The 21,276-nt window shown below is 44.1% G+C and overlaps 1 protein-coding gene across 1 annotated transcript; it reads right to left on the bottom strand.

Annotated features, from left to right (window-relative positions):
- Positions 1–1,318: 1,318 nt before the first annotated feature.
- dcn (decorin) lies at positions 1,319–18,157 on the bottom strand. Its single transcript, XM_030113397.1, has 8 exons — positions 17,907–18,157; positions 9,912–10,144; positions 6,415–6,527; positions 5,557–5,770; positions 4,482–4,595; positions 4,129–4,222; positions 3,842–3,980; positions 1,319–2,525 (listed from the first exon to the last, which is right to left on the bottom strand). The coding sequence occupies exons 2-8, from the start codon at positions 10,123–10,125 to the stop codon at positions 2,325–2,327; spliced, it is 1,089 nt and encodes a 362-aa protein (XP_029969257.1). The 5' UTR covers positions 10,126–10,144; positions 17,907–18,157; the 3' UTR covers positions 1,319–2,324.
- Between the last annotated feature and the right edge of the window lie 3,119 nt (positions 18,158–21,276).

Raw genomic sequence — 21,276 nt, 5'->3', positions numbered from 1 at the left:
GACCTATAAATCTCCGGCGGCTCCCAGGCCAGAAATGGTCCATATGTAAACATTTTTTCTTACCTCAGTCCACAAAAACACCCATCAATATGACTTACAAGCTGCTGGACGAGCAGCAAATGTATCTACCATAGGGCTTGCAAGATTTATTTATTTTTTTAAATCTTTTTTTGCAGATTCCATTGTTCTGATTGCACTCGCAGGGATTGATCCAAATGTTGTTGCAGGGTCGCCCAGGCGTTGGTCCGTTCACTATCAGACCCGCTGACGTGCGCCGTGTGTGCACGTGTCTGCGCGATTCCCTCAGGGAGCTTCAGCTTCCTCCCACAAACCAAAGACATGCTGGACTGAAGACTCTAAACTGAATGCGTTGTCTGTGTGTTTGTATATATAGATGCGTATCGGTCCTGTGAAGGTGTGCAGAGCATCTTGTGGCCCGTCCGGGTTCGAGACCTCACTCCTGACCTGTTCATGCTGCTAGAAAACCTTCACTTCACTCAGAAATTGACTGAAATGACAAATATTTCTAAACGTATGGCTGAATAACGGCTCTAATCAGTCCCACTGTATTATTATGAAACCTTCAAATCCTCTTTTAGCCATTTTTCTTCCTATGTTCAAGTGAATTCGAGGCATCTGGTACACTATATCATCTGGTATCACTATAAATAGGAATCTTTGCCAAACCTTTTTTTAAAGTGTAAAGCAGGAGCAGGAAGCCCTGTCATAAATCTCTCTAACTGGAGAGGACAAATCGATCAGGTCTGATTTTTTTGGACAGAAGTACACGATGTGTAGAAACATCTGTAATGTGACTCACAGCTGCCAGATGGAGGAAGACTGAGAGTGAAAGTGTTTGTCTACTTTGAAATTCCAGATTTAAAGTCCCTCATACTGCAAATAACAAACTTTCTAAAACTTTTCAAACCTTTGGCTGAATGGTGACGGTGTCTGACTGCACATTATTCGTCTTTACAGCATATTAATGGGATTTAACCCGTCAAACTGATGAACCTGACATTTTCTGTACATTTTCGCGTCGGCTTCTTACCTGTTTCTCTTGATTTTTTCACACCCGTGCCTCCTCTTGACCTTGCCCGCCTGGAACCGGTTTACTCACCGTCTCTTTCTTACCTGCCCATTGCGCTGAACAATAAAGCAATCTGTGGTTCATTACACCCATCAAAAACTACTACTTTTTCCATTAGTAGTTTTATTTTGTTCAGGACACCTTAGCTGGAGCCCTCGCTCCGGGAAAAATAGAGGAACACCCTTGTTGCAGATATATTAAGTCTGAGCTATGGTAAGTGCTTGTGCCTTTTTTTTTTTTTTTTTTTAAGCAATGAGAAGTATTTTTTTTATACAGCATTTATATACAGCGTCTATACATACAACATTCACACCATCACGGGTGTCGCGGGCATGCCAGTCTACATACACCCTCCTTTTTTTTTGACTGTTTTCTTTTTGAAAAAAAAAAAAAAAAAAAAAAAAAGGAAAGGAAAACAGGGCAGGTAAAACAGAGAGACATACATAAACGCATTAACAAGCGAATCCAGGAAGCACCAGGTTCAAGTTGAAGGAGAGAAAAAAAAACATAAACAAAATAGCATGCATATAAATCTTTGGAAATGGCTTCCGTTTAAAACATATGTGGTTTATTCTACATTTTTTTTTAGATGATGTGTTCGCCTTGTCTCGATGGAAAACACACACCAAGAGGGGTCAGCGGCGGCTGGAATGTGACGAAGTGGTCCAAACACTAAAGCAACACCGAAGCAAGCACAAGAAATCACAATGTGATAGAAGTCAAGGTTGCTTTTATCTCTACTTGAATTGAGCACAATACAAATAGAAACTCTGAGTTCGTCCCGAGAGTGCAGCTCGGTAATGTTACACTCCGCTCCTAGTACACAGGAAATCTCTAGTACATTCTAGTATACCGGTGGTTAAAGGTAAAACACAAGTTAACCCTTTCACTGCCTGCTCTACAGGTCAGCTTTCATAGAATTTACACAAAGGCTGATAAACGTAGATCGGATTTCATGACATTTTCCACCTTTTTTTTTTTTGGCTTATTTCTGAATTTCAATTTACTGGAAGCTTTGTGTGTGTGTGTGAGTGTGTGTGAGTGATTTAAGATGATATGTTGTGTTTAAGGTCCATGTCCGGTAGAGTTTTTATGAAAGCGTGTGTGGATTAACAACATTGTCATATTGCAGAAAGGGGGCGGCAGTCGTCGTTTCGGGGGGGGGAAGGTGGTCAAACACGCACTCTTACAAAAACGTTCACGCGCTCATTTACAAAACACACCACTTCACGCTCTACTTCTTCCTGTAGTTGCCCAGCTGGATGGCGGAGCGGTCGAAGACGCAGCGGAAGGTGACGGGCTGGACTTCCCAGTAGGACACCGGGTTGCTGAACAGGCTGATGCCGGAGTACATGGCCTTCTTGGTGTTGAAGCCCGGAGGGCAGAAGTCCTCCGTTCCCACGGCGTCGATATTGTTGGCGTGGAGGTAGACCACCTGGAGAAGGGACGGGAAAATGACCAGTGAAAAAACCGATGAAGGTGAAAGTGATACACCTCAAAATGGCTGAGTCAAACATATTTCTCTAAAACCACAGATAAGCCTTTCCTGGACAGAACCGAGAAGAAGATCACTGCTGCATGAAAACAGCTGCCGAGCGAAAAAAAACAATCATATGAAACATATGAGCGCGTAGGTGATTGGTGTGACAAGAAAGGACACTAAAGACAGAGTATTGGAGGAAGATAAGCCAATTTCCTAATGGGAAGAGGTCGAGAGAGGAGGAGGGAGATAAAAAACACATGAGCTAAAGGAGGGATGAGACAAGTCATGCAGCTGTGACGCATACGCAACGGAAAACCGAAGAAGGCGACAAAGAAATGAGAAATAAATGGTAAATGGACTAAATGGTGGTGGCAAAGAGAGTCAAACAGGTTAAGTTCTCTACAATAATGACCTCAACCACTAAATTCTTATAGCATTCCTCAATATCGAGAGGAAATCTCATCTCTTCCTGTCAGTCAGCGATCCAGGTCTCACTAAACACTTATCAGTAATAGTATTTAGCAATCAAAATCATTTTAATTATTTATTCCAAAGAGTCAGAAATGCCTATAAAAACATAAAACTTTTCTCTGATGTCTTTCAATGCTGTCCATCATTGATCTGCAATAAACAACACAAAACAAGTCAGTATTTTGTAATCTGCAGTATATGATATATTGAATATTCACTGCTTTTAAAGGCGACTGTTGACTCAAGTGATCATGTGTCAATCTTCAAAATTCAGCAAGGATAAACTGTGTTAGAGAATGTGTTATTACCATAGGAACCCATACTCAACGCTATGTCGAGCATGGGATACTTTTGAGTTTTGTAATTTCTCAATGAACAAAGCACATTTTGTTCTGTCGAAATTACCCTGAAACAAAAGCGTTTTGTTGAGATAAGCTTGTTGTTTATCAGAAGCGAGTGTCTGCACAGCCCGTTCCCTCCAGACAGGACCGGTAACCGTATAGTATGGGAAGCTACCAGCGGCCCGCTCGGCAAACAAACCCTAAACGAATCCATGTGGCTTTTGTTATGGCAGCCTTGGTTGACTTGTAATCGTACTGCGATAACCTAAACAGACCAAATGCGGCGGAGTAAACCTTTGCTGTGTTTGAGTGTGATCGGGCCCTGAGGGAACGAAGGCCGTAGCTGTAGCGCTCTGGCGGCGTTAATTTACTGGAACGAAACAGTCCTGCATCGTCGGTCAAACCTGAGTTACTGACAGCGTGATAAACAAGCGGTCCAGCGTTTGCAGCTTGTACCTGGATGTACTTATGGTCAGGCAGACCCGGGGGCACGGAGGTCAGGGCGTTGTTGTCCAGGTGCAGCTCCCGCAGGTGAGGCACGTTGGCGAGGGTCCCGTTCTCCACCGTGCTGATCTCGTTGTAGCTCAGACCGAGCCTGAAAGGACAGAAATCAGGCGGTTGAAGAATCCTGTTCGTTCTATCACAGCCTCTTCACACCAGATCTTACTGCGTCATAGTTCTGTTTGTTGTGGTTTGTTCATTTTCTGGTAACGTGTGGGAGAAACAAGGGAATAGTTTTTTACTTGGCCAGGTTCTTCAGGCCTTTGAGGCTCCCGGCCGTTACTTTGGAGATCTTGTTTCCGTCCAGGTGAAGCTCAGACAGAGAGGCGGGCAGGCCTGCCAAAGCACAAGAGCTGGATGACCACCAGGAGCAGAGCTCACTCGTCCTTAACCCCTACCTTCAGCTCGAGATGATATCGAGAGCATGTTTTTCATGCATATGTTCTCCACTGATACTGTGATTTGCGTTTTCGCTGTGCACCCTGTCGCCCATTATTTCATTTTCAGGAAATGTTTGCTGCTGGCTGAACCTGACCGGACCCAGATTAAACTAAATCCTCCATTACAGGAATCGTTTGTGGAATGAGGGCCGTACCTTTGGGGATTTCTGTGATCTCGGTGTCGGCAATGCGAATGTAAGAGACCCGTTTCAGGTCGCCGAACGCGCTGGCCTCGACTCCCACGCTCTTCAGAGGATTGGACCCGAGCTCTGGAAAGCAAGCAGGGAAGAAAAGAAAGAATGAAGAAACAATTGAAACCATACAGAGAGTGAAGAAGGGCGAGGAAGAGGAGCAGGAATGGATCCTGTTGATGAAGTGAATTCCTTTCCTGGTGTGTTCCGGGAAGAAAATGCTGACTTATGAATAAACTCCTGAGCAAGACAATAGCTTGTGTTTGCAAATCTGTTTTTCTTCACACCAGATTTCCCTGTTAGTCACAGAGGGATCCGAACTCTCTCTTTGATGCATTTAGAGGGTCTGAATTCACTTTTTGAGCTTCAATGACAGAAAGACACCTTGGATCATGAACAAGTTGGAGCTGAATGATATTTAACAGTGACCAAAGTCATGAAGATGATTACAATATGATTCTTTTATGAAAAGGTGAAATAGAAATGCAGTAAGTTCCAATTTTCAAACAAAAACAGGACACTATGAGTCAGTCCTCTGTCGTTTCTGCAATAAACAAAGTAGAGGTTTTTAGTATTTCCAAAAGGAACAGGTATCAAACTTGAATGGATCAGTTCATAAAATTAGGTTTGTGCTCAGTCTATAAACTAGATGAATATCTTTGTTCAATGTGTTCAAAATAATCCTGACTTCAAGGCTCGACTGGTGTCAAAGGTCGATATACATAACAGGATGCCATACGATTAGTAGGACTAATCTTAGATATTTTTTGAATGTGTTTCATGACTGGTTGATATTCTTACACTTGTATCGGCCTATTTTTGTGCCTTTCTGGAACCTAATTGAGTTAAATGTTCTTATTTGTAAGTCTTTCAGGACATTACATAAGAATCAATTATGGATTTGGACTTATATAAGACAATGGAAAAAAAACCGAGCCATTTTTAGCCATCTGAGAGAAAATGAAAACCCTAATAACTGGTGGAAACATCATGTTTGAAGACAGGTTTCACTTTGGAGGCGCTGTCTTTGTCGTCCTACCCATAACGATGATGTTGGACATGCCCTGGAAGTTGGCCTTCTTGATCTTGGTGATCTCGTTCTCGTGGATGCGGAGCTCCTGCAGGCTCTTGGGCATGTTGGCGGGCATGTCCTTCAGCAGGTTCTTGGACAGGTAGAGGCGCTCCAGCTTGGTCAGAGGCGTGAGGGCCTTGGCGTGGATGGTGGTGATCTTGTTGTTGACGAGAATCAGAGCCTGTGAGGGGCGACACGAGACGAGTGAGAAGACAGGAGCAGTCGACGCTTCGCCGTCCAGATGGAAGGTCAAGTTCAAGTTTTCCAGAGGAATCTCACTCCTGCTGCTCTGCTCTGATGACTCTGGTCGGCAGACAGAAGTATTTACTGCCGGGGGGGAAAGCGACGGGACTCTGTTGGAGGTGTGAGGCTGCGAGGCTGAAAGGCCTCAGGGCGAATACTTTCCACGCACCTGGTGAATCGCTCGGGGAAGAGCGAACGCCGGCTTCGAGGTGGCAATGATTGATGAAGAAGAGCGGTACGGCTAACTGTAAGGACGAGGGGGAACCGGCTGGGAGTCACGGTAAATGGACTGTGACTGGGAATACGCAAACACAAAAACCCTCCCTCACATCTGCCCAGACTGTCCAAAACATAGTTAAAAAAAAGGGACTTTTTCCCTTGTGGATGCTCAAAGTTTGATTGTGAAGAGGGGCTGCAGTTGGTTACATAACACCAACCGTTGCATAATATTGGGGATGACAAATAGAGCGCACAACTCGGCACTAAATACTTCAGAAAAATGTCCAATTTAGTGTTTCATTTTTGCTGTTCTTCGACTTTTTCCTGCATCGTCACAGTTAAACCTGGCAGAATGTCTCTTACATGCAGCCCTTTGAGGTTCTTGAAGTCGTTCTCCTTGATCTCGGTGATCTTGTTGTTCTGCAGGTCCAGCAGTGTGGTGTCGTCAGGAATGTCCTCAGGAACTGACTTCAGGCCTGAAACGAGAAACTCCTGATTAACTGGATTCAGTTCAAGGGGTGAAAGGGTAGAAGAGGCGTTTGGTTCAGCTGAAAGGGGAACCACACACTGACCTCAGCAGGAAATGAATATAAACTTGCTACCGCCTTGACCCAATGACTAAGCTGAAGGATTCTGTCGGGAAAATCTGATAAACTGACACACATAAAGTCCTGAGTTCAGCGTCTGAGTCATGTCTTGTGCTGGAGTAAATGTGCTTACGACACATTTTCCTTTGTTGGTGGCACATTACGGTCCTTAGATGATGGAAAGTTATTGTGCAATCAATTCCCTGTAACCATGTTTAACATTATCAGCAGCACTTCTAAAGTCTCATTTGAAAGTGGGACAGTTGTGGGCACTTTGTGACTTTATTATCAAATTTTCTTTACTTTTTTTTAGTATTGAGCTCTGTTGCAGCTATTGCTTGAGTTTTATTCCCGATCTTTGGACTTTATGCTGCAACAACACAGAGGATGTGTGAAGTTGTGTAGCTGATGGGAATGAAAGAAGGAACTTTTTTTTTTTGGCTTTTTGAAACATTCTAACCAAAACTGGCACGATGGGATTAGAGACATAAACACAGCAACCTGAAAAACTCCATGATACAGATAGCAAGACTGATATTTGATGAAAATATGTACAAACACTGTCAATTTAACTGACATTTTGAATAACAAATCTTTTTTTTTTTTTTTGAGCGGATATCTGAGGCAATCACTGCGAAGCTGTGGATGATTCAAATGGGCTAAAATAACAGATATTTTTCATTTCATTGGGTTTTAAAGCTAAGAGTTAAACACTGAACGTTGCTCCGTCGCAAATATTTTCATCAGATTTTATTGGGTGGGGTTAATCTCATTCCCAAATATGTCTGTTTTTGTGCTTTAAAGCACATCTGACGGAATTGGACCTGAAAGTAAATTTCCTTCTGGAGTCTTGCAGGCGGCTGCATACCTGGACGCTGAGGTTTATTGTTTTTTTCACTTGGACGTTGCCCGTCACCTTCGCTGTGACACAGAAAATGACATCTGCAGGCAGAAACCGTGGCCGGCTGGGGAGACACACCTTCATGCATTTTGCAAAACCTGCACCAAGACTCATAACGACCGGTTTACATCTGAGACGAAGAGGCGTAGAGTAAACTGTTTAACAGCGGCGCTCACGCTCTGTGACTCCTGTCCTCGAACGCTCGTCTGGGTGGATTTAGTCTCGGACCTGTGACGGCGGCTTCTGTTCACCCAAACATTACTTGCGGCTCCGTTTGTTTTCCTGTCAGTCTCTCCAGCGCGGCACTGGATGACCCACGAACCGCCCCGGCTGTTTGCGGTCGCCGCCACCATCGCGGCACCGCATTGTATACCTCCACACATTCCTCTTCATTGTCGTTGTCCAAAAGTCAAACTATTGCAGCCCTTCCTTCTTATATCCTGCTTTAAAAAACAAGTGAATCTATCAATTGAACTGCACTGTGTACTAAAAATAAGGTGGTTTTGGGTACTTGGCCGGTCCTGAACAGAAGAAATGAGACTTTCAGTGATGCTCTCGTCTCGGTTTGTAATCGCGGCGATTGGCAAATCAACTTACACTCATATACGACTTTTCCAAGGAGGAACGGCGGCAGTTATGCAATTTCCTCGCTCGGTCTGACGGGTCGAACAAGCCGATCTGGCTGCATAATCAAACACTCAATCAGGATTGAGCAAGTCTGGACTGTTCGGGGGCAGCCGGGTCAGAAGTGTGGGAGGATGAGAAATGCAAACCGTGCACTTCATACGCCCCTTTCACAACATGCCTTTTCAATGATAGAGTAAACCATTTTTCAGGAACATTGTGTGCTTGTAGCTAAACAGGCTGCCGGGTCGACTAATCAGCTGAAATATTCTAATGGAGTTGGCGAGATTTAATGTCTTGGCTGAATTTCATCTCCTGCTAACTCACACGCTGAGAAGCAGACACCTCTGTCCTCCCTGTGCGTGCGCGTGAGTCCACACACACACACACACACACACACATGCATGCTGAGGGCGGTGCGTTTGCGTGCGTGCCAGTGGGTCTGGAGAGCAGATGGGGACTCGGGGGGCCGGCAGTCGGGATGCAGGATGGAAGATTCCGGGCATGGGACTCGGTCTTTGGGGAAAGAGCCGATGCTGACTGCCTCGTCTGCAGCCATGATGTAATGGAACCGTTTTTTTTATGAATATCTCTGAACCCAAACTTTCAGACCACCTGCTCATCTGGCGGTCTTTACACGGATCTGAATGCGAATCTATACGTTCCTTCCTCCTTTTCATTACGGCCTCGGAATATCCCCCCAACAGCTCCCCATCTCCTTTATCTGTCTCCGTGAAGCGCATGCCCCTCCCTTCCCAAACAAGAGCAGGGCCAAAAGAATCTATCAAACCCAACGGAGCAACGGAGCAGCGGAGCGCTTTTATATAATAGGCCAGAATAAATGAGGTCGGGGACTTTCCTGTGGCGGCGGTTGTGAGATGACTCAAACGCTTGTGTATGCTATACATCACGTTAGAAAAACACGGCAGATAAGCTCCAAACAACAAAGACGGCAATTGAGTAAATTGTTATGACTGAGCTGAGGTGAAAAGCTGACTAAGTAATTGTAGTCTTTCAGCCTCGGTAAATAACATTGGCTGGGCTTTATGTTAAGAAGCGTGTTCCGGGTGATTGATGGATATTTGCAGGACTTTCCTGAGAGCGGGCGGACCCTTAATCTCTACTGCGCTTTAAGAAAAACAAAAGCAACAATTTGCCGGGAAGTAGAAGATAATGCAGTTGTTACAGGAAGTGGAACAAGACTCAAGACATCTGTGAGCGTTTAGCGTATCAACACTTGTGTCATGTTCTCTGGACGGCTTCGCAAAAAATGTGCAACACAATACAGCCTCCCAGCGACCCTGGGGGTTTTGGGTGGAGCGAAGCGAGTCGGTGACTCTTACTCCTGCTCTTAAAAAAAAACGAGCCGTGTCACTCCGAGCAGTAAATGTACAGTAAAAACGTACTACAGCCACCCGTCTGACCTCAAGATCTGCTCCGACGAAGTGAGCTCAGCTGTGTGGAATCCAGGCCAGAGCACCAAATGGAGGACGGGGCGAAGAAAATGGAAGGACGGTCAGGTTTTCTTTAGATTGTGGGTTATATATCAGGAAATAAGTTTTGGAATTAGGTGAGTAATTGCGTCATAAGGCCAACAGAAGGTAGAAGAAGAAAGTCATGTTGAAGTGGTGTCTTTCATTGGTTAACCCTCATCTTAAACGCTTTTCCACAAATCGAGACAGTTTGAAATCTCTGTTATTCGGTTGGTTCTAAGTCAATAGCACACGCTTAGGGGTGTGTTCTCTTACCCAGGTCCGAGCACTGGATCACCCGGAGGTGGCACTGGCACCTGAACGGGCACTTGGGTCCTTCGGGCATGAAGCGACTGCCGACACCGGGGACCATTTCGGGGACGTCTCCGGATCCGGGGTCGTCCATCATGAAGTCGAGAAAGCCCGACTGGCGGAAGGGCAGAGCCCAGCAGGCCGTGACCAGGAGCAGAGAGAGACAGGCTGACCTCATGGCGCCGCGAGCAGGGAGCCTGAAATGACACATTCCACAAGATCTGGGTGGAAACGCTTTGAAAACGGTCAATTTCCAAAACTACCAAATAGTGTTTAAGCATCTCGATTTTGTGACGTTAAAAGAGAGAAAGAGAGAGAGGCACAGACACTGACTGAAGTCCAGAGGTCAAAGGTGAAGGGTGGAGGGCAGCAGGCAGAACTTAAAGCACTTCAGTGTAACAATTTAACATCTTTGGGACAACAGGATCTTTTGCCGTTTTAGGCAGACGGTGAAAAGTGGAGAAAGGCGGCTGATGTAAAGCCAGAGGAGAAAATTACACAACATGAAGTTGTGATGCCGGGCCAACAATGTTTTTGGCTTTGTGATATCTAATTTAAGAGTTGTTCACAGCATTTGTTGCATCTTAGCAATCCTTTTCATGTTACAAAATCTATCAATTAAACTTTACTGTGATTTCAAGCCCAATTCTAAAAAAAAGTCCTAAATGTTACAGTTTAATTCCAGTTTTTGGAAAAAAAAAAAAAAGCAACTTGTGCAACTTGTTTGTCTTTTAACAATTAAAGTAGCAGAAGTTTGAGATTTCAAACATTTATCCATTGATTTTAGCAACTTAAATTACTTCACAAGTTCATCAGATGAGAAACGGTTTTTATTTGAGTTGACAAGTGTATTCTGGAATCCTTTAATTATATAAAGCACTTTCACTAACATGGAAAAGGAGTAGAAAACTTCTCAATTTTCTTTCTCTGTGCAGGTTTTGAGTAATTGCAAGTATTTTTTTCACTATTTAGCAGCGGAATTTAACAAACACAGAGTTTTTACAATTTTGAGAATGCTTCCATTTGCTTTTTGCATAAATAATATTTGCATTAACCTCCATTGCTCTAAGTTTCATAGGTGCAGCTGTTGTCAAACAGTCCTTTGGAGAGCCTTTCTGTGAGAGTTTTGAATGTTCTCTTTGGTTTTCTCTCAGTATTTCCATTCACGGTCTAAAAACATGCATTCAGAGTTGATTAGTGTCCTGAAATTGCTGGTGGGTGTGAATATGAGTGTGTGTGCGACAGTCTGACAGTCAGTTTTCCCTGTGAAGGACTGCTAAACTGGCTCCCTGGCGTTTTAAAGATCAGTGTATGAATGGGAACAGTTTTTATCCTCGGCATATCTCTGAATGCAGAGTTGCTGGGAGAATCCAACTTCCTCGCAGTTGTCTATTTCTGAACACTACCACAACCGGGTTGACACAAAAACACACTCTCTTGCCCTCAGTGTGGTCATACTTCCAAACCTCCTGACCTTTAACACAATGGCACACGCACACACACGCACACACACAGCCTGCCGCTCACACACATCCAGACGGTCTCGAAAGCCCGGCAGGCTCCTCGCTGCAGCTTCTCCTTCCTTCGCGGTGCCACAATAATTAAAGGGCTGATTTGAGCCGCAGATGCTAACAAATGATCTGGGAGCAGCCGGACTGCAGCAGACCTTGACCTGAACATCATGACCGGGATGATGAAACTAACCCAAAAGCAGCAGTTTCAGAGAGCTGAGAGCAACTTGGGGCTGGTTTATATGGCCTGTGAGCATTCAGAAGATGCTTTACACGCCGAATCTTTGCTGTGAATTAGCATGTTCCCATGTCTGTGTGCTTAATTATGTGGAACAAAGCAATGTTTTGTATCTCGAGCACTCGAGCCGGACTGCATCGCGTTGGCACCAAAGTGTCGTGACACCGCATGAACTCGCCCAACTTTGCGTTTGGGAATATTAAATGATTTCCTCTGACTGTGCCGACTGTGCGAGGCCACAGGCGACGGCTGGGTTAAAGTCTCGTAAAAGAGTTTTAATGGCGCCTCGGTGAGAATGAGTGAAAAAGCGGGACGTGGATATTTGCTGGCGGAATGTAAATCCTGGCTAAGGTTGCATCAGGTCATGTGGATCACGGCTCAGGGCGACTCGATACACAAACGGTAATTACAGTCTTTGTCCGTGAAACAGTTGCCGCTTTGACACAGCGTGCAGCCTCGGTCCGGCGGTCACAGGCCTTCCATGCAGTATGACCGGGACTGAAATCACTTCCATTCAGGAGGAGATTCTGTTGAATGAGGCGACTCTCCTTCAAAATGGACGTTTTTCTTTTTTCTTTAACTCTTGTGCTGTTGCTGCAAAGCGGAAAAATACTCAAAGGGCTGAAGCAGGAAGCCTGCAGTTGTGTCACACTGTGTTTAACGTCTCGATGCAGTTTTCCATACAGTTGGTATGTGGTGCAGTGGGAGGTGTTGTGAAACAAAGAGCGCCGGTCTGAACGTACAGCGCATCCAGAGGACATGCTGTTCCAGCCGTCGTCGGGCTGACTAATCTTGGCCGTGTTCGGCTCCCATATCTCAGTAAAGCTGCAAGTTCGCTCCAACAAAAACCTTGTCTTGCAGACTTGGCAGCGGCTCTCTGCTGTCTTTTTGGATTTAGGGATGCGAGCCACTCCTGGGTCAATAGCTTTAGATGCCTTTGGATGTTTCCCCCTCGGAGATGCCAGACTGGCTGGGCCCGTCCTGTTGCATGACACATTAACTGCCAATACTGTAACAGCATTAGGAACTCGGCTCATCAGACGGTTTGCAGAGCTTTTGAAATCCTCACATCTGGTTCATCTTGCATGTTGAGACATTGTGTGTCAAGTACAAAGCCGGGATCCCAGCTTTTGTTTGAAGGAACGGCAATACACACAAACTAGCACTGATTTTACTGCCAACTGCTGAACCCTATCTCCCTGCTCTGACCTGTGACCAGGAGCACATAAACAGATATACAAGTCCCTGTTCTGCTGGTGCCGAGTTTCAGAAAGCCCTCCGTGTGTCCCACCATCAATCTGCCAGGCTTCCTCCATAAACATCTCGACAGCTTTAATGGAAGCCAGACAGAGAAGAAGAAGATTTTCAAAAGTCTATTCATGCACATGCATGTACACACCAACATGCACTCATTACAATCCTAGAACTCACATCGAGAACCGTCCAAAACCCTCATTTTCAACCACAGAGGACAAAATGCCTTTAAAATGCCAAACACTGACAAATTCCTGGGCACTGTTTGTCCATTTGAAGGAGTTAAAGTTAAAGTCTTTCTTTAATCAGCCTCACAAAGAACACGTTCGCGTCTCACTCTGTTGATTTCTCTAATTTGTTTTGCCGGCTGCGGTTCGCTGCTCTCTCTGACTGGCCCAGAATAAAATTAAAAAGTTCCCATTTTTTGTTTGTTTCTCTTGCTGTAGCTGTACCCTATGATGTACATCTGTTTGGAGAAGACTTCCCCAAACATCTGGACCATCGCATGAAGAAGAAGAACGGGCAGAAGAGTGATATCTCATGACGTTTTTAGTGCAGCTTTTCTGGAAAAGCTTGAGTTACTCTGGAAGCCATGAACAGGCTCTGAAGTTACTGATTATGTGAATTTGAAATGAAATCAGGAAAAGTGAATATAGGGGATTTTCAAGGATTAGTGTTCCAGACATTAAATAACAATTTTTAACCGCATCTGCAGAATAAACTTGGAGTGATATTAGTGTTAATTGACTTAAGGGGTTTTCAGTTTGGGAACTTTGGGCTGGACTGTGTGGAAATTTATGGCTTTTTTAAAAAAATGAATAGTGGTAAAATAATGAGTATGTGGTCACCTAATGCCAGGGTCTTTCGATTCCCAGCATTCACTGAAAGCGTTAACATTGGAGGCTTTCCCAGCTGGGATGAAGCGACGGACAGATACATGAGAAAACTTGCTGAGCCCCAGGCGTCGGTTCTTTCATTACCAGCCTGCTCCGGTGCATCCACAGCAGGCCCCTGCAGGACGGACCCTACGCTGACACGCTGTCCCCTTCTTTCAACTCCACACATGTGAACGCACACACACACACACACACACACACACACACACACACACACACACACACACACACACACACACACACACACACACACACACACACACACACACACACGTGGACTCACATTCATTTCCTGCAGACTGACTGTAGCCTTATCCATCACTACCTTAACACACGTCTCACCCTAAAAATGTCTCCTTTTTTTTTTCAAATTCTACTAATGTGAGTGTGTTATCACATTTTGGATCTCCTCTTACTAAACAGTCACACACACACACGCACATGGATTTTGGGAATCAATTGAAACATATGACAGACGTGTGTGTGTGTGTGTGTGTGTGCCTTTAATCCAGACATCAGAGCGGCGTGCTGGAGCTTGTCTTGACCTAAAGGTCTCAGCAGTATCAGGGCCTCAGATCAACTCAGCAACACATAACACAGTGTTGTGAGCTGAAAGCCTCTTCTTCCTGGTTATTTTAATTTATAAAATAGTTTTCAACCATGTTTGCAAGATCATAAACTTTGATTTGTCCATTTCTTGCAGTGTGTTTCAGGTCAGTGTTGCTTCGTTCATGAAACATGTCCTGCATTGTCTTGCAGTGGCTGCACGCCAGTGTCCAGGATGAAAATGGGACAGTCTTTATTCCCAAGAAGTGGACTGACACTAATTGTGAAAAACTGGTGGACAATAACCTTCCTGTTCGTGGCCTTTAAGTCAGAGAGTGAAAGTGGGAAACCCTCGGACCAATTACCCTGAAGATCCTCTGCATATAACCCGGTTTTGTCACTGTTTCACGCTGTGTTGTTCTGAAATTTCCCTGAAGAACGTTGGACATTACGAGATGGAACTCTTCAAAAAGATTACGTTGAGATACACTCTCAGGCAGCTGCAAAAACTTTGGGAGCCATGTTCGAAAGATTTACAATCCATCCAAGATAGAACACTAATTATTACGGTGTTTCTCCAAAACCTGCGATTCATCATGTCATGTCCGACCAGGAGAAAAGGGGGAGGAGACTGACATTTCCTGTGGCGTCGGCATTCGTGTCAACTCTCCTGTCTCCCTCCTTTGTCTCATCTCCCTCCCTCCGCTCTCCTCCCCGAGTCTGGCTCCACCATTACTAATGATTCCCAGACAGGAAGCCGAGCTTGCATAAGGGAGCAGAGTCATTTTCCCTCTGTTGCTTTGTCACTTTCTCCTCCTTGTTTCTGCTTCTCATTGACACTTTTGAGGCCACCGAAATCACTGTAGATCGCAGTAGATTTCTACGGCAGCCTCTCGGAGCAGGGGTGAGAATTAACGCACCGTGATTCCACAATTCGTGAAGCAGACACTGGCTACCACCCTCCACCCCTGTCCGCTACCTGCCCCTCCCCTCTAAACTCTCCACAGGCCTGCATCTGCCTCTGCAGAGCGTCTGTCGGCAATGAATCACTGGAAGGTATTTACAAGGCCACAGGACATTTGAAACACGTGTGGCCCTTTTAACCCATCGGAGAGTGAATGATAGGTCCCCCTCCTACCTGCTTTCCAAAACACACATGCTCAGACACAAAAGAATAACTGAAGTTGAGCTGAAACAGTAGTCAGTGCTCAACACTTTCAATAAATTCCTGCTATATAACAGGGGATTTTATGAGTAAGGATTTGTGCGGTGGAAAATGTGCCAAAGAGGAAAGCCAGTAAACAATTTTAAGAGCCAAAAAGTTTTGCAATATGAATAACGTTGCATCAATCTGGATGTTTTTGGCTCAAGAAATTTCCCCCTGTGATGAATGTGCCGTCTTTAAGCAGCAAAACTATGAAAAAGTGTCTGACCAATAACGATTACTGACAGATCATTTCAGGGTCTTTTAAGCATGCCTGTTTTTTTTTGTTTTTACAGTCACTGTATGGGAAAGCCAGTAGGTGGTTGAACCACATTTCAGCTGTTCCATGAGCAGAGCTGTCGGCCTGCCATCAACCTCAGTCCCATTATCAACCGTCTGCGCTGCAGAAACGTGGACGAACTGCCCAACCCTCTCCCCCTTTCTTCTCTTTCCATCTCCTCCTCCCTATTTATGCTCTTTCCCTTCCTTCCCCGGCTTCTCTCTTTCAGCCTATGGTATTTTCTTTCTCTGTCTGACTCTTAAAACTTTTGGCTCAAAAGAGTGACATGTGGAACTTTCTGGTATTCCAGTAAAAAAGAAAAAAAAAAAAACAGGTGAGGAGGGGAAAAAGACTTCATGGCTGATTTCCATTTGATTTCATTGTTCTTTCGCTCTCTTTGACCCAGAGAATTGAAGTCCAGATGGAAAAAATGAAGCCCCTGAGTGCAAATCTGGGCCTTGTCTCCTCAGTTCACTCACTTCTGATTCAAATGTTAAACATCTGTTCGGCTCGACTAAAAAAATGTAACTCCTGAAACAACTTTTATAGCTCCGCGTGTATTTCAGTACGCTCTTCTTTTAGACTGTACGCTTTCCTAAGTGCCATTTTTGATTCTGTTTTGTTTCTTGGTTTCATTCCACTCCATTCAGCGCAGCTGAGCCTTATTAGATTTTTTTTTTTTTTTCCCTGCTGGCAAAAAGGATGTAATGAGTTAGCTGGGAGTTGTGTGGTGGCTTGCCGGGAAGCCGTCAGACCTCTCTTTGATAGAGGAAGCTGTACCATTACAGGATTAATAGCACTGTGTGTTGCCAGGTAGAGCACTTCTTTTTTTTTTTTTTTTTTTTTTCATCTCTTCTTCAAAGCCTCTCGCTCGATGTTGCCCCTAGCAATTTGGGTGCTGTTCTGCTTCTGTGGAAACACAGCAGCAGCATGCCACGCCGGGCAGAGGAGCCACACACTGAAAAGAAGCAGAGCTGCACGGCAGACAGATAAGAGATTGGGGTTAGAACGGTCTGGCTGCTATCTGAAATGAGCTGCTGGAACGGAAAGTGTGAGAAGCACCGAAAGCAACGTTTCCCAATCAACCTTGACAGGTTGTAATTGGCTGAATCAACACAAAGAAATTCTCATCAGCGTCTCAACTTTTTTTTTTTTTTTTTTTTCCCCCTCCCATTAGTTTGTAGACTGGGCCGAAAGCAACAGAGAGGAAGGGAGAAAGAATGAAACATGGCTAAACAAAGACAGAAAGAGGGGGAAAAAAATAATACCACATCTTTTTTTCTCTCTCTCTTTTCTTACACTCAAACCATTGTCTGTGTTTAAGGACTGCAACAGCTATGCATAAACTTTAACACATGGGGAAAACAGAGCTTGAGGAACACACTGACAGACGGTAAACATCGATTAACAAACAAATGTCAAAACACTCCGGTCGGACAAAGGGATCTCACGGATCACAAAGGTGCAGGCTGACCATTCAGTGGGAAACTTGGGTCAAAAGAAGAAATGCTGGCAGAGGAGTGAGGTACCAGCATCAACGCCGCCACCACACCCCCTTCCCTAGCGGCTGCTCTTTTCACTTGGCTGCATGCAGATCAGACTGGGAATGATTAAGGTCTCTCATCACGAAAGCCAAACGTTCTGTGGGAACAAGGCCTGGCAACATGCGTGGAATATACACACAACACATGATTGCAGGGGGAGATGGAAGCAATATGATGTTTGAGAACCAGAATAGAACGGACCGAAATCCAACATGGCACACATGTGCACGCATGCTGCTATAAGTTATTTCCATCACTATACAATAACGTCATCGGCAGATACTGTGAGTTTCACATCATGCATTTATGTTCCTGTCTGACACAGGAACCCTGAAAATGAACTAGAGCTCTTGCAAGAATACTTTTCAAGAAGTTTTTGTCTTTGGAAATAAGCCCACTGCCTCATCTAGCTGAATTCTCTGTCCCAAATGATCCATCAAGGGCTACACTTTTCAGTTTTCCCAAAAAGTTCACAGATGAACTTACCTGTTCTCGGGAGAAGCGAGGAGAGGAGAAGTGGTTGAGATGAGCCTGACTCCCAAAATCCAGCCGAGTGGGGGGATGAGACTGTGGAGTGGCTGAGAGGGCCTATGGGGTAATTGGACTCGGAGCGCGTGCAGCCAAGATCAAGCAGGTGTGTTCTGTCACAACAAGGGGAGGAGAGAGAGAGAGCGAGAAAGAGAGAGGGGGTGAGAGAGGAAGAGTGTAACAGGGGAGAGAGGGGATGGAGGGAGGGTCCAACCGCCCGGCTCCTCTCAGGACCGAAACAATTGGTGGAGAACTTCCCCTCGTTCTCGCTGCCGGCTCCAAAAACAGCTGGAAATGGAGAAGGGAGGGGAAAAAAAACCCAGCAGAGTGAACAGGAGAGAGAGAGAGAAAGAGGAAGAGAGAGAGGCAGAGAGTTGAAGGGAATAAGCAGTGATTCGACTGGCAGCCGCTCTTACTGTGACATCTGGTAATGATAGGTCCTGTGTGGAGCTGAGCGGAGAGCGCTGCACTCAGACTCTCCTCTGGCCTCTTTCACACTCTGTCACTCATTGTCATTCAGCCTTGAGACGCAATACCCCCAGGAAAAACAAAAACACACACACATACACTCTTTCCTCCCCCTGTGCTTAGATCGACGCCTGGGCCTTCCCCCTTTTTAACCCCATTCCCCAAATCCTGGTGAGGTTTGTTTAGGGCTTCTTAATGAGCCTGGACCCACCGGGCTCCGCCGGACACAAACAGAGGGGGAGGCAGTCTGAGGGACGATGTGGGAGGTGAAAAGCTTGGATTATTTGTCACGGTTTGATTTTTCAGCACCAAGTTTGTTAGAATGCTGGCAGATCCAGAGCAAAACTCTTTTAGCTGAAATCTCTTGTCACTCCTGAGATATAACCATTTGGCTGTGTTTCATGGGATTTCATAAGACTTTGAAAAATTAATGATAAAAACTTAATTAAACTTTCTAATGAGCAGAGGTACCTCAGTTCAGAGGTCATTTATATCCTGCCCTCAGAGAGTCAGCTGGTTTGTCTCCAGCGCCCTGCATGGATGGATGGAGAATAAATGAATGAATAATAATGAATGAATAAATAAATGAATAAACAAAATAATAAATAAAATGAATAAAAATGAATAAATAAAGTTGATGAACTTCATAACTGTGGCAGTTTTTCAATTTGCAGCAAGGTGTGATTCTGTAATTTTTTAATTATGAGAAAAACAAGAGAATTGAGTTTTAAAACAAATATTCACTGTATTATGCATTATTAACAACAATAGAACGTAAGGTAATGTAAAAGTAACGAGGGCCTTATCAGGCGTGACAGTTGCTGGTTAAAAACTAAAACAGGATATACTGGCCTCGCTTCCTCTTTCAAAGTAAAAGACTATGCTATATGACACTAATAGATCTGAAGAGCCATTGCCAACCTGTTTTAATTTGAAAGTACTCGGGAAGAATCTCATTAAATAAAATTTACCCCTTGATTGTACGCACGTGTTCAGGCGTTCCTCTAATTAAAAGCAAGAATCATGCAGATTATTGAAAGCTTCGTTTGGACCTTAAAGTACAGTCACATATGTTTTTGAATTTGTGGACTAATTCTGCAGAGGACGGAAAACACAGAGCAAAGCGGAGTTTACCTGTTAAAGTGCTCCAACACTCCAGGAAGTAGTTTTATTTTTTCGAAGGCCTTCAGAGCAACTGTAATAAAAACGGACTTTTCGTGACTCCTGCTGCCACCCAGATATTCCTGCTGGTAATATTTATGACAACTCTTCAACTGGTGGTCTATGAAAGTGGGACTGGGAGGACTGAATCACGCAGGAAGCACAAACTGCAGAAAATGACCAGGTAAGTTATAAAAATACCATCAGCATTTATACCCTGTTCTCTTTCTATTCCACTCTCTCTTGGGATAATTTTTGATTGGCTCATTTCCAAATAACCTAAGTTAATTGGTTTGGGAGTAAATGCAAGTTTGATTATTTAGTGGTTTTTTTTTTTCCTTTAAGAAAAAAAATATTTTCTATATAATTAATGTTTAGTGGATGGATTTTCTCAAATTTATTTCCTCAATCAGTGTTGGACATGCTAGAAAATGTATTAGCATTATCAGATTCATTGTGTGTGACTTCTGTTTGGAAATTTACTCTGCTCTTCAGTCATTAAGGAGAAGTGTGTCAACAAACTATTTTGTGAACAAAGCTGATTTGTGTTGTATTGGTTGATCAGTGCATTTATTTCTTCATCTAGTTTTAATTGGTTATTGCTTTTTGTCTTCTGGAGAGAGTGCAGCTTGTCCCCTTGATTTCATTGTTGGTACATCATTAAGAAGAATCCTAAGAAGTACTGCAAAATATCTCTTGTAATTTAACTGTCATTTTCTCAGTGATCATACATGTCAGATTTGGTTCTGGTTTTTCCTTTTGCAATGAAAATAATACAGAAATATGATCAACAGAACATTTTTCAATCTCGTACTTCTCTTTCCTAATAACATTACTTTCAGATTTATAATATGTAGAAACACTGTGCTAATCCAAGAGGGAAATTCTTGACATTTCAACTCCCTGCTTCATAAACAACAGGGTCAGCCATATTTCAGCCTGTTTTTTGCACAGGGTGGCCAGAGCAGGTGTTACATTTCTGGCCTGAATTATTATTTCAGTCCTCCCATCCTTCAGATCCAGATATTATCCATGCTGAAAGGGATGGCTAGGGTGGAAGGAAGGTCTAATCGTGGCAAGGGTGGAGGTATTTGTTTTATTTAACCTTGAGTGAACCAGGATTCATCTTATCATCTGTCACGCTGGCAAAGTTTCTTGTCTACTGAGAGAAAACAAGTCCTGCTGCTGCCGAAAGTTCACACCAAGTTTAATTCCTACATTACAGCAGGAGGCTGTGTGCTCACTTGGCTCGTGTCTCTGCATCGCTTTGCTTTCTTGTTTTAATTTACTGTGGATCATAAAAGCAGCTATGTTCTTTGAATAGAAAAGATGAAACATAACGGAAGTCTTTATATCTTATCTCTATTCTGGTATCATTAATTCTGCTTTCCTGTCTCTTCTTCAGTCTCCACTTTCCACTCAGTCTGGACCTGCCTGATTTGGCATGGCTCTGCATGCTGTTGTCCACATCATACAGAGTCCTTGTGAGAGGGGGATTAATTTAACACATGTCAACACTTGGTTTTGCAACTTTGAACTTCATGGCTTCCTAATTTTGATTTCAGCCCCAAACTTGAGGACAAATTTCGTGCCTCTGTCGGTCACCACAATCTGATCAAGTCTAATTATGAAATGCACAAACTGTTAAAAAGAGGTGGGAAAAAAAAGAATGAATAAAAAAATTCCGTAGCTACTGCAT

The sequence above is a fragment of the Salarias fasciatus genome, chromosome 17 (genome assembly GCF_902148845.1).
Source record: "Salarias fasciatus chromosome 17, fSalaFa1.1, whole genome shotgun sequence".
NCBI classification, from domain to species: Eukaryota; Metazoa; Chordata; class Actinopteri; order Blenniiformes; family Blenniidae; genus Salarias; species Salarias fasciatus.
Note: the sequence above shows the minus strand (reverse complement) of the source record. Positions and strands in the feature narration are given on the sequence as shown.

Bases quoted from the DNA above. Each gene is read 5' to 3' on its own strand.
- dcn (XM_030113397.1), bottom strand. From the start codon at position 10,125: ATGAGGTCAGCCTGTCTCTCTCTGCTCCTGGTCACGGCCTGCTGGGCT. The intron at 6,528-9,911 runs GTAAGAGAACAC...TTCTCGTTTCAG, and splicing joins GATCCAGTGCTCGGACCTGG to GCCTGAAGTCAGTTCCTGAG. The intron at 4,223-4,481 runs GTACGGCCCTCA...GTGCTTTGGCAG, and splicing joins GATCACAGAAATCCCCAAAG to GCCTGCCCGCCTCTCTGTCT.